The 12,531-nt window shown below is 36.2% G+C and overlaps 1 protein-coding gene across 11 annotated transcripts in view; it reads right to left on the reverse strand.

Moving 5' to 3' along the window:
• Window positions 1-12,531, reverse strand: part of HDAC9 (histone deacetylase 9) — a 923,925-nt gene that overhangs the window by 841,683 nt on the left and 69,711 nt on the right. For all 11 annotated transcript variants that reach the window (XM_032304495.1, XM_032304501.1, XM_032304493.1 and 8 more), the window contains exon 2: window positions 9,758-9,877. In XM_032304495.1, coding sequence (XP_032160386.1) covers window positions 9,758-9,782 — 25 coding nt within the window. In that variant the 5' untranslated portion in view covers window positions 9,783-9,877. The remainder of the gene's footprint in view (window positions 1-9,757; window positions 9,878-12,531) is intronic.

Raw genomic sequence — 12,531 nt, forward strand, 5'->3', positions numbered from 1 at the left:
ACACCAACAGCAAGACAGAAGAAAGAGAAATTAAGGAGTCAATCCCATTTACAATTGCACCCAAAACCATAAGATACCTAGGAATAAACCTAACCAAAGAGGCACAGAATCTATACTCAGAAAACTATAAAGTACTCATGAAAGAAATTGAGGAAGACACAAAGAAATGGAAAAATGTTCCATGCTCCTGGATTGGAAGAATAAATATTGTGAAAATGTCTATGCTACCTAAAGCAATCTACACATTTAATGCAATTCCTATCAAAGTACCATCCATCTTTTTCAAAGAAATGGAACAAATAATTCTAAAATTTATATGGAACCAGAAAAGACCTCGAATAGCCAAAGGGATATTGAAAAAGAAAGCCAAAGTTGGTGGCATCACAATTCCGGACTTCAAGCTCTATTACAAAGCTGTCGTCATCAAGGCAGCATGGTACTGGCACAAAAACAGACACATAGATCAATGGAACAGAATAGAGAGCCCAGAAATAGACCCTCAACTCTACGGTCAACTAATCTTCGACAAAGCAGGAAAGAATGTCCAATGGAAAAAAGACAGCCTCTTCAATAAATGGTGCTGGGAAAATTGGACAGCCACATGCAGAAAAATGAAATTGGACCATTTCCTTACACCACACACAAAAATAGACTCAAAATGGATGAAGAACCTCAATGTGCGAAAGGAATCCATCAAAATCCTTGAGGAGAACACAGGCAGCAACCTCTTCGACCTCAACCGCAGCAACATCTTCCTAGGAACAACGCCAAAGGCAAGGGAAGCAAGGGCAAAAATGAACTACTGGGATTTCATCAAGATCAAAAGCTTTAGCACAGCAAAGGAAACAGTTAACAAAATCAAAAGACAACTGACAGAATGGGAGAAGATATTTGCAAACGACATATCAGATAAAGGACTAGTGTCCAGAATCTATAAAGAACTTAGCAAACTCAACACCCAAAGAACAAATAATCCAATCAAGAAATGGGCAGAGGACATGAACAGACATTTCTGCAAAGAAGACATCCAGATGGCCAACAGACACATGAAAAAGTGCTCCATATCACTCGGCATCAGGGAAATACAAAGCATTTCTTTCTAAAGAACATCTCTCTCTGAGGTCGAAGTTAAAAGATGAGCTCCTGCATAGGTGCCCCTAGGATTATCTGCCCTCTCTTAGGACTCACAGAATTCCAAAGAGGGCAAAATTATTAGGGCAAATTCCAACTTCAAAGGAAATTCCCCAGCCAGGCCAGTTGCCAATGAACTCTAATATCAATACAAAGAGAAACTCTTCTTGGAAGTTAAGAGTAGAGTCTGGGAGATAAGGTTAATTAAGCCATGCCCACTGAGGAGCAACCAGCCACTGTAAGAGGAAAGAACTTTCTTCATGTAATCAAATCCCCGAAAGTAATCATGAAAAAAGACTTAAAACAATTTCATAGTCCACCTCAGAGTTCTTCTACTCTCTATAAATCAATATAAGAGTTTAAGGAAATACTCACCAATCAATTAAGTCACAAATCTCTTTTTGGGGGGTATTAAAGTACCTCTGAAGCAACGTACAAATCTACATATAAGACACGTGTAGATAAAAGGTATTGATCATAATTTGCAAGGATAGGCATGACAAAATCAAAGCCATACTAATTGCTCACCTATTAGAAACTCGGGATTTTTTTTTTTCAGAAACTCAGGATTTTATGAATCTATATAACAAAGATAGAAAGAACCAAGAAAATAAAGAGGATGGGAGATCATTAAAATGTAATTGCAATACTTAAGAAAAAAGAAACACTTTGCTCATAACAGAGAACACTGTGCATTTCTTCAGAACTTAAAGAATTTATTCTTATCTTACTAATGATTTTATTTAACATGGTTCTTTGCTTTCTAACCCTATAACAAATTAGAACTAATAAATTATAAATGGAGAAGACTGCTCTGTACACTGACATTCTTAAAAGATAACCAATTAAAATTAAATCAATAGAAAAACATATAAAGTAAAGCATTTGAGTATTTAGTGGACCTTACATGGTCCTACATACCTCTGTATTCCCTAAGACTTATTATAATATTGGAAAACAATCTCACACACAGGTGTACATGCACAACTCTGGTATCATTAACAGCAAACCCCAAAGTATACACAGAAAAAGAAAATTCTGTAAAGCCCAATATCCTGTTATAAACAAAATGTTGACCTTGTGTTTTGTGGAGGTACTAATATTTGCTCCTGGATCATCAAAACTAAAGTCTAGCATTGTTTTATAATTGTCCTCATGAAAAATCAGTGTAAAACAAGTGTTTATCAACCACTGCCTATCTGACCTAGATTTTCATCATAATATTTGAAACTACAAAGTTGTTCAAAAATGTGATGCAAATATGCAATGAAGAGCAAATGTTAAGAATGGGGACTATTAAATTACTTCTTCCTCAGCATATATTTAACTATAATTTCAGATAAACTGACGTGACTTTTCCCTTCTGCACACAACCTTCAGCAGCAGCTGGTATGACTTTTATACACTAAGGACACATAATATTCTATACCATACATATTATTCCCATTTTCTGGAAGGTTCCACTAACAACAAGAACTTGAATTTTCCAGTAGCTACACAGTTTCACTCTTTCACATTATTCACAAAGAAAGGCTTCCTTAACCATCTCTTAGAAAATGTAGAAAGCTGATTTTTCTCTAATTTCACTGTTTCTACCTCTTTAAAAAAAATACTTAGCTTTTGACTCACAGGGTTTGTCAAGAGTACATTATGAAATACTCCTACCTCTTGAAAGCAATGCTGTCTTTGCACTCCCAGGTGTAAATAGTCAAGACGAATGGGGTAGGAACTGGACAGCTACTCTCACCAAACTTGTTTCCTCCTCTTCCTGGACCAGTGCTAGACTCCTTTTCCCAGCCTCCTCTATAGTTAGGTGGGGTTAGGTGACTAAATTCAACCCAAAGAAATGTGGGTGTGCCTATGGAAACATCCACATAAACCCACTTCTTCCATTTCCCTTCTATCAGCTTGATCTAGAGATGTACATTGACCTTGGAATCCAAAAGCAGAAGGCAAGTCACAAGTCAGAAACTGTCTGGGGCCTGAATCACCACTAGAATCACCACTAGCCTGCCATTCAGGAAAGTCATTTTCATCTTTATGTGAGGAAGAAAGAACCTTCTTTTCTGTTTGAACTACATTATGGGGATTCCTTTAGTAGTGCTATGGACACAGTAAGAATTATAAAATGGACATAATAAGAATTATATAAACTGAATTACCCACCAACATTATTTGTGAAAAGCAAAGTTGAGAAGAAATAAATGCACAAAATAAACTTAAATTGAACATTTTGGTAAAAGATTTGTGCCTCGGCATTGGAGAATAAATAAAATGCTCCCTCTGGTTTATGTTTCAAACTTGAATATCAGATTGAAGTTCAGAATTAGCAATAGCAAAAGAATGAGTCAGTTAATTACAAAGTTAAAGTAGTCAAAGAAAACCCAAAATAATATTTAATACATTTAACATTCCTTATTTCCCACCAATATTGTACTACCATCATATTCTGTTATAAAACTTTAAGAGACTGATATAGAATATTCTTCTTGAACACAACTTGAAATAAATAATTAGCTGGGAGACTGAAAATGTTTTAGTTATACGGAGCTTATTGAAATGGGATTTGACCTATTATTTCATTAAAAAGCCAACTGGTCAGACTCATCCCGGGAAGCCATAACCTACTTCACTTGTCCTATGACTCTATTTCATTTACCATTCATTTTCTACAGTAACATAGTGTGAACAAACTGTAGAGAAAATACCCACTTGGACATTTTGATTTTTGTTTGTAGCTTTGCCCTGGTTTTAGTTCCCTACTTAAGGACTAAATGGCACCACAGTGGGCAATGCACTGGAGTAAAAGTGGTGAATCATTAAAGAGTTCGTAAATTTTAAAAACAGGGGCAGGCCTTCTGGGCCCCATATGCTTCTAGAAAACCCAATGTTGTGCTGTATTAATTGAACCGTGAAACTTTTATTAGTCCTCTTTAAAAATGCTTGCAGTGAAGCTTTTATTAATGCTTGCCCTCAAATTGTTTACACTACTTAGCATTTCCATAACAATTTATATTTCAAAGAACTTTTTGATCATAAGTTAAATCTACTACATTTCTATAAGAGAATGCAGCTGCTTAGCAAAACAGAAGCATGAAGGGAAAACTCAATTAATTTTTGCCTAACATTTGGCAATGGGAAAAGGAACAGAATATTAGATCTTCCCACAAACCTTAACTTCTGTTTGTATAAGCCCAGTCCTCCCACTCCATACGGGTGGAATGATTGTTATAAGTGTTCTCACAGTGGTGAAGAAACGAGAAATTAGTTACCTTTATACAAGGGCTTTGAAAACTAATGTTACAGGACTTTGCAAGAGCTATAGCAGCTCTACTATTCAAAGTCACGTAGATGCCCACAAGGCCACCGCATTGCCCAAGATCAAGAGGCATCACACACATTGTGTTCTATGTTTCAAAAAATTCCTTTGGCTACATTTTTGTCAAAATTACATTATACAAATTAGATCCATCAAAAGTAAAAGTCATGCTGGAATTATTCTAAGGTTGATGCAGCTTTTATTTATTCACTCTTAAAAATGTCCAGGCTTAAGTCATGTTTTCTATATTCTTGGGGTCATACTAAAAATCTAATCTAGGTTAAAATAGATGGAAATCAGTTTTGACTTGGGATGGGGGATGTCCTCTTTCTATATCTTTCGGTCACTTCCACATAAAAACATGATGGCCTTGGGGTGCCTGGGTGGCTCAGTGGGTTAAAGTCTCTGCCTTCAGCTCAGGTCATGATCCCAGGGTCCTGGGATCGAGCCCCACATCGGGCTCTCTGCTCCGCAGGGAGCCTGCTTCCTCCCCTCTCTCTGCCTGCCTCTCTGCCTACTTGTGATCTCTCTGTCAAATAAATAAATAAATAAATAATCTTAAAACAAAACAAAACATGATGGCCTGGACAGCAGAGAATACATATAAAGGCAAGAGAATTTCCCCACAAATTATTACCTCCTAGAGTTTTCAATAGCACTAGCTTTTCACTTAGCAGAAAGCAAAATCACTGAGTTATACATTAGCTCACAAGAGAAATACGTATTTCTACATTGAGATAGGATTTAATGATGTATTTTTGGTTTTTCTAGAGTCTTCAAGTGAGAAATTATAGTGTTTGTTAGACAGATTAAAAAACACTTCCACACTTTGCCAAGTCACAGTGAAGAGCATTATGCAATCTGTTATCTAGTACCCTCTACCCAAGTCAACAGCATAATTTTCTTTAGGGGAGGAGTCTGAGAATTTGTATTTAAAATAAGAGTCCCATGTGATATTTATTAACTGACATGTTTGGAAAACTCTAGATTAGATGAGCCCTAAAATCATTCCTTCTGGGATTTGGCAATCCTGATAAAAATTAAATTACTAGAAATGTCATTCACACTGCTGTACAAAGGAAATTAACTTCTGTTCCTATATTTGTTAAAATAATACGGTGAATGGACCAAAACTACTTACTCGTCTGTGTCTCCCACTGAAGAGTGCTGTCCACAAGGGCAGACCAAGATTGAGTACTCTTTGCGTCCATACTGAGTAACACAGAGCCTGGCACAAAATGCTTAATGAGCTTTGAATGACTGACTATCGCAACTGCCGCAGCTAGCTGCCAGTTTCATCCAGACAGTCCTCCCTCCATTCAGGCTCTTCAGTGCCCAAAAAGCAACACCAGTGCTCTAACTTAGAACATTATTGAGGCACCAAGATTAAAATAAAAACCAGTGAATTCTATATTCAAAAATCAGCACTCATTGTTTGACTGAATACATGATCAAGACAGCAATATTTAGTACTTGATATCAACTATAATTGAACAGGGATGGAGAAGTTTTATGGGGAAAACAAGAATTCACACGATCCCCGAACCAATTTTCAAGACAAACATAAATACTCTGTCCAAAGCACTGACTATTAAAGAATTTCTGGAATAACTGGAGTGAGTCTATTTTTCTGGTGCACAATAACTCCTTAGAGCCCTTGGCAGAACAAAAGCAAAACAAATGGATGGTGATTGCCTCAGGGCAATTTAAGTCTCTTTTTAGATAGCTTTTCTTTTCTTTTCTTTTTTTAAGGGTATGTAAGAAAAACACTTTTTCTAAATCAAAAGATCAGGTTATTTCTCACCAGTAGAATATATACCGCACCATAAGATACAGGCTAATAATAGCAGAACAATGTTTTCATGTTTATGGCCAGAACATTTTTTTTACGTATGCAAAGTGCATTTCAGGTCTCGATCATAGTTTGCATTTATAATAAATAGAAAAGATTCCCACCCACCTGGCCCATTTGCTATGATATTCCTCAATTCGTATTTCATTCATAAAAACTTCCCAAACAGAATTAAGACCTCTGTATGCTGCTCTCAATAGAGCAGAATATTTTTTAAAAAGCACACAGGGAAACTTTAGTGATTCTAACGTCCAATGAACTTCACTCAGTAGTTGTCTCATTTATCACCCACGTTTTCCCTTCTCCTAACTGAACAAGTATCATGGCTGGCAAGAACTTCCTGATTTAAACAGCAGCCTCAAAGGGTATTTTCATATTATAAGATCAATATTCTTGAAAGGAATGCTGATTTCAACTGTCAAATTTTACCACCTGTGAGTCAATATCGGGTATATACAGAATTAATCTAAGTATTTGGTATTATTTTACTTTATGTTTTTTTAAAGAGTCCAAAAGATTTGTCCATCTTACATACTACAATACCTTTATATATATAGGAACTCTGAGTTTAAAAAAAAAAATGCTACAGGTTATCATCCTGAATATAAAAAGTTGAGCTATACATCCTATTCCCTCCTCCTCCGTATGGACCTCGAAGCAAGGATTCGTGTCCACTTTCTACAAAACAATCTATGCTGGGTAGAAAATAAGACTTCTATTTAACTTCAAATCCCCTTTAACCACGTCTGTTTCTTCTCCCTCCGGAGGGGTTAGGTACATGCACGCTCTGTTTTCCTTCTTTCTTTTACCACACAAAGTTCAGTAATGTTACTTCCGGCCACTGGCCCCTTACATACCCACACCATGCCCAGTATGCTTTCTTTACCTTTTCAGCAGTTATCTCAACAGCAACAAAAATCTCACCCTTCTCCACACATCAGACAAGAAAACTAAAAGTGGTATCACCCTTACACCAACATTCCAAAAAAACACAACTTTTAGAATGAAATTAGATGTGATATGGACCTACCTGAGAAATCCTCTAAGGTGCCCATAGCTCACATTAAGTATAAATATTTCTCTCCCCTGTTTATCTTCCTGTTCTTGGGTCCACTTTTCTTTAAGCATGTAACATTTTAAAATATTTATTGCATACTACTGATTCTCTTCTTCAACTACCATTGTCAAAATATTCCTGTATTCAATGCAAGCTAGCTACCTTTAGATAAGCTTTGATGGCCTAAATTGGGAATCTAATCATTAAAATAATGTCGTTAATGGGATTACGTGTTTCTCATTACAGACGAGTGGGGCCAGGTGTAAAGGTGTTAGACAAATGGTAAATAAAAACTACACAGACACTGAAATTGCTACACTTGCACTCTTTAAAAGTGAGTTTCATAAAATGAGTGTAATTATAATTTGGATCCAAATTTTTCCTGTCTAGTTTTATCCTTCATTAGCTATGATGGCATCTGCATTTTTTGGTCCATTTCAAGATTACATATCTTGGTAAAGTTGCTGTTTCAAATGTTTCGCTTGGATATAGCTGTTGTCACTGACATAAATTCTACTGCTCATCATTCAGTCTGCCCCGTCACTCTTCTGTGAGGCCAGTATGGGAGGTAAACTGACAATATGGGGAGGATATGATAGAGGTGGGTGGAGAATGAAGGGACATTACACCATTGTTCTAAATATGTAAAAAGTCTATTTTCTGGTCTGGAGAATTAAAGACAAACTCCTATATAAATCTTAGATCATAATTTCCAGAAATGAAGGAAGTTTTCTGCCACTTCTGTACTTAGCCAATTTGTTCCTACTCATTTTTGTATGGTTTTTCAACACATTCCATCACAAGAAAAGGGGGGAAATATTTGACTACAATAGTTCTAAATTAAATGACTTTTTAAAATTATGACATTTTGAAACATTAAATTTAAAATAAAATTATATTTAAAATGCAATATATACAAATATAAAATGCAAACATTTTAAATTAGTAGATTTAATAGATTAAGAGCTTATGTTAACCTTAATAGAAAGGATAATAACAGTATGCTACAAACGTGATAAGCAATGTAGCTCCCCCACAGGGCTGTCTATGGGGTGCAGGTGGGGCAGAGAGCAGCAGGGGAAGGAACAAGTATAGCAGGCTAGACCAGTGGTTCCCAAAGTACAGTCTCCAGGCAAATAACATCACTCGGGCAACCTGTAAAACATGAAATTCTAGGGCCCCATCCTAGACATTCTGAATCAAAAACTACAGGAATGTGGCTAATTTTTATCAAGACCTCCCAGTGATGCTAATGTGTGCTGAAGTTTGAGAACCACTGGGCTACGGGAACTCAGAGACAAACAGCCTAGGCAACTCTTCAACTGTTTACTCAGGTGACAATGCCAATTACAAATAGTGACTTTAACTAAAAACTCTGGAATATCTTTACTATGTCACTTGGAATCAACAGTCACAATTCTATCCTACAATAATTTCCAGTTCCATATTCAACCTACAAGCTGGCAGGCAGCCCATTGAGGATGTGAGGAAAGGTTGATGAGACAGTGGAGTATCAGAGCAACATATCTGGGCGTGGCACTCCATGGATCAAAAATCTTGGCAAAAGATTTCCTTTTGTAAATCCTGAATATAATATTATACCAGTTTCAACCTTGGGAGCTGGATAACTCAAGGATATCAACACACTAAAAAGGTTTTTTTTTTTTTAAAAGAAGAAAATAGAAATAGAAATAAATTATCCTATAATGATCCAAGCAGAAAATTCTTTTTAAAATTTATCCATGATTAACTCGTGATATCAAACCCTACTCCGTCACTCTGAGGCCTGAATTATGTTTGCTCCAAAAGTGACACTCTGTTCCTACAGGAATGGGTGTTGGCTCTGCTGATCACAACACTAAATGAGCCACATATTACACTAGACGCAGAGGAAGCAGGTGTTGAGATTATAATTAAATACATATATAGGAAACAGGAGTGGTGGCAAAGAAGGCCAGGGAGGAGAGATATCCTTCTTGTGTGTCAAAAAAATGGAGAAGGTGTAAATCCACAAGCTGCTTTCCAAGCCCCACAGCACAATTTAAAAGCATACAGACATGTATTAGGTCAGAAAGACTATGGGTGTGAATTAGATGCCTACATCATATTTAATAAATATTAATAACGTCACAAAATCCAATCCAATGCTACATTAGGAGCAGAAGGATTAAAGCCTGGTGCTCAGATAACAATGCAAATGAAATTAGTGCCTGGAAAGCAAACCGGGTTATGTAACAGAGGATTAGCTATGGAATACAAAATTCAAAATTCATCATATTAACCAATCTTTGTCAGGAAAAAAAGTCCTTTCATGACTTAAATTGCTTGCTTTGAAGCAACACAAAGCAATATCTTTCATATAAAATCTGTTAATAGTTTAAGAAGGAACCAGACTGACCAGGCTGCACTGGCGAGCTCATCATGGGACTCTGGAGAAGGACGAACAAGACGGGCTGCAGACTCACAACCTTCCTTCAGCAGTCAGTGTTGGTCCGGGAGAAGCTGGCAGAGGAGAAACCTAGAATGGACAAAAAAATTAGATGTGTATGATACAGGTTTTGTCAAGCCACACAGGAAGACAGAGAACTGGCTTTGCATCTCAGCTCAACCCCAGGGGGGCCGTGGGTCTTTGAGGCAGTCATACCAACCTCCCCGGGGTCATACGTCTTCATCCATAAAAAAGCAAATTGACCAATCATGCTTTAAAGCACAGAAATATCAAGAATATCAAGGAATATGATAGGCATGGAAGGAATCTGTGAGGAAGAAAGCACTTCCCAAAATTATAATTAGTTTCCTGTATACTATTCACTTGAATTTGTTTGCTGTTATCATTACTATACAAATTAAAAATATCTTTTGGAATTTGGATGTAAGTGTCTCATTGCACAGTATGATTAAATATCACTGTCAAAGATTTCCTTCTAGGGACAGGAGTTCTTAGTGAAAAGAATGTAATGGACCAAAATAAGGACCAAGTAGGTCATGAACTATAAGAGTGAGAAAAACTCCCTATTATAATTTCCATTTCTTCTTGAAATCTTTTGTAATTTTGTTCCAGCCAGAAGTAGTAACAGCCATAGTCCTTCGAGGAGTGGCACTTACAGGATGGACTTCTTGAAAGGAATTTAAGGGACTTTCAGCTTTTAATTTGAATGTAGTCTCACTTATAGATACTTCAGCAAAGGAAAAGCAAATGGAAGGACATTTTCCTCACAGTTTACTGGAATGTCAAAGTTTAAAAAAAGAAGAGGAAGAAGAAGGCTTTAAAATTGTACTTAATGAGTTTCTTACTAAAATAGTATATCCCAATTGCACTATTTTTATAGAAAGAATGCTGTAAGACTGAGAATTGTACTTCTTTCTCTTGAGGATCCAACATATTTATTGGGACTTAATTTCCCATCAGTATTTTGAAAGTGTTATTACTATTTTTGCCCAAATGTATACAGAAGGATATAAATACATACTTCCTTTGAAGAACTATATAACACCACCATGAACACCTATCATACTTTGAGTGGTCTCTACATAGAAATAGGCTAGTAACTAAAACAGTTAAGCAAGAGTCATCAGCTAAGCAGGCTAATTCTCATCTTATCTTTGGTCCTGGAAAAGTATTCAAATTTAGTAACAATAAAATGTATACTTTTATAAGTCTCCTTCAAAAATGACAGTGATGTGCTTCTTTTTTACTTACTTTGCACCTAATTACACTGATCAGCATTATTTTAAGAATCTCAATTTCCATGTTGATGAAAAACCAATATTTCTACCCCCAAAAAAGATGAAAAATGAAAAGCAGAAAACTCTTTGGATTTCTGTATCAGCAGAAGCATAGTGACACTGGCTTTGAAATGAAAAGATGTCAATATCATATTTTAAAGTAGTAACACTCATGTGTATAGTTCTTTAGAGTCACAGAGTACTTGCAGACACATTGCCATTTTAATACCATTTTCATGTCAACCATGTTAATAGAGACTAGTAACTCTCCCCTCCCTTTATGGGTGAGAAAAATGAGGTATCATCTACTTCATAACTAAAAAGTAATAAAACCAAAATTGAAATTGAGTGAGATATGAATTTATAGACTTTAAAATTAATGACTGTGGTCTTTGAAGATTTTGACATTTTTACTTTTTTACACTGCAGTCTGACATGTTTCATAAATGCTCTTCATACCCTCTTCTCAATGTACAGTTTAATATTAAGAACAACAAAAAGAGATAGGAAACCTTAAGAGTAGGCAAGTGAAGTAGTACTGAACGGTATCTTCCATCAGGGGCTGAGTTAGTCTGTGTTTAAAAAAAAGTCTTAATCTATAATGTCACTGTGTTCAACTAATACTTGTTTATGTACAAATACAACTCAATTTAACCAACAATTTCCAAAAGTTCAGTTGGGATAAGAGTAAAGCCAAAGTTTTGCTACTTATCCACCAATCTAAGGGCGCCTGGGTGGCTCCGTTGGTTGGGCAACTGCCTGCGGCTCAGGTCATGATCCCAGTATCCAGGGATCGAGTCCCGCATTGGGCTCCTGGCTCCACAGGGAGTTTGCTTCTCCTTCTGACCTTCTTCCCTCTCATGTTCTCTCTCACTGCCTCTCTCAAATAAATAAATAAAATCTTTAAATAAAATAAAATGAAAAAGATACTTCTTTTCCACACACCTGCCATTTATTTCCCCAAACATACATAACAAATGTCCATGACATGCTGATTCATGGCTAGTTACATAATTGTTGGGTTTTGCCTTCACAGTGCTAGACCTGACTTGCAAAATGCATCTCTGATGGAAATATGAATTTGGCTTCCCAAATAGTATTAAATATTTAAAATGTAAACTACTCTCTCTGCCATTCAGCCATGCTAATAACTGCCTAATCATGACATACTCTTCTAATATTATGAAAGTCTTGTTATCTGAATACTGTAAAAAGAAAATTAATATGCATTTTCTATGTTGATACATACTAGTTTCCACTTACTGCATCTCCATTCCCGATGAGCCACATTAAACCAAAATTATCATGACGACTATAGTAGTTGTGTAACTGAACTATGGTCATTTAAAAATCTTTCCTAAAATGTTTCAGGAGTATCCATCCTTTATACATACATGCATCGTGTGAGTGTAAATGTGTGTATACACATACACGCACATCATCAAC

This window comes from Mustela erminea, chromosome 11, assembly GCF_009829155.1.
Source record: "Mustela erminea isolate mMusErm1 chromosome 11, mMusErm1.Pri, whole genome shotgun sequence".
Taxonomy (NCBI): domain Eukaryota; kingdom Metazoa; phylum Chordata; class Mammalia; order Carnivora; family Mustelidae; genus Mustela; species Mustela erminea.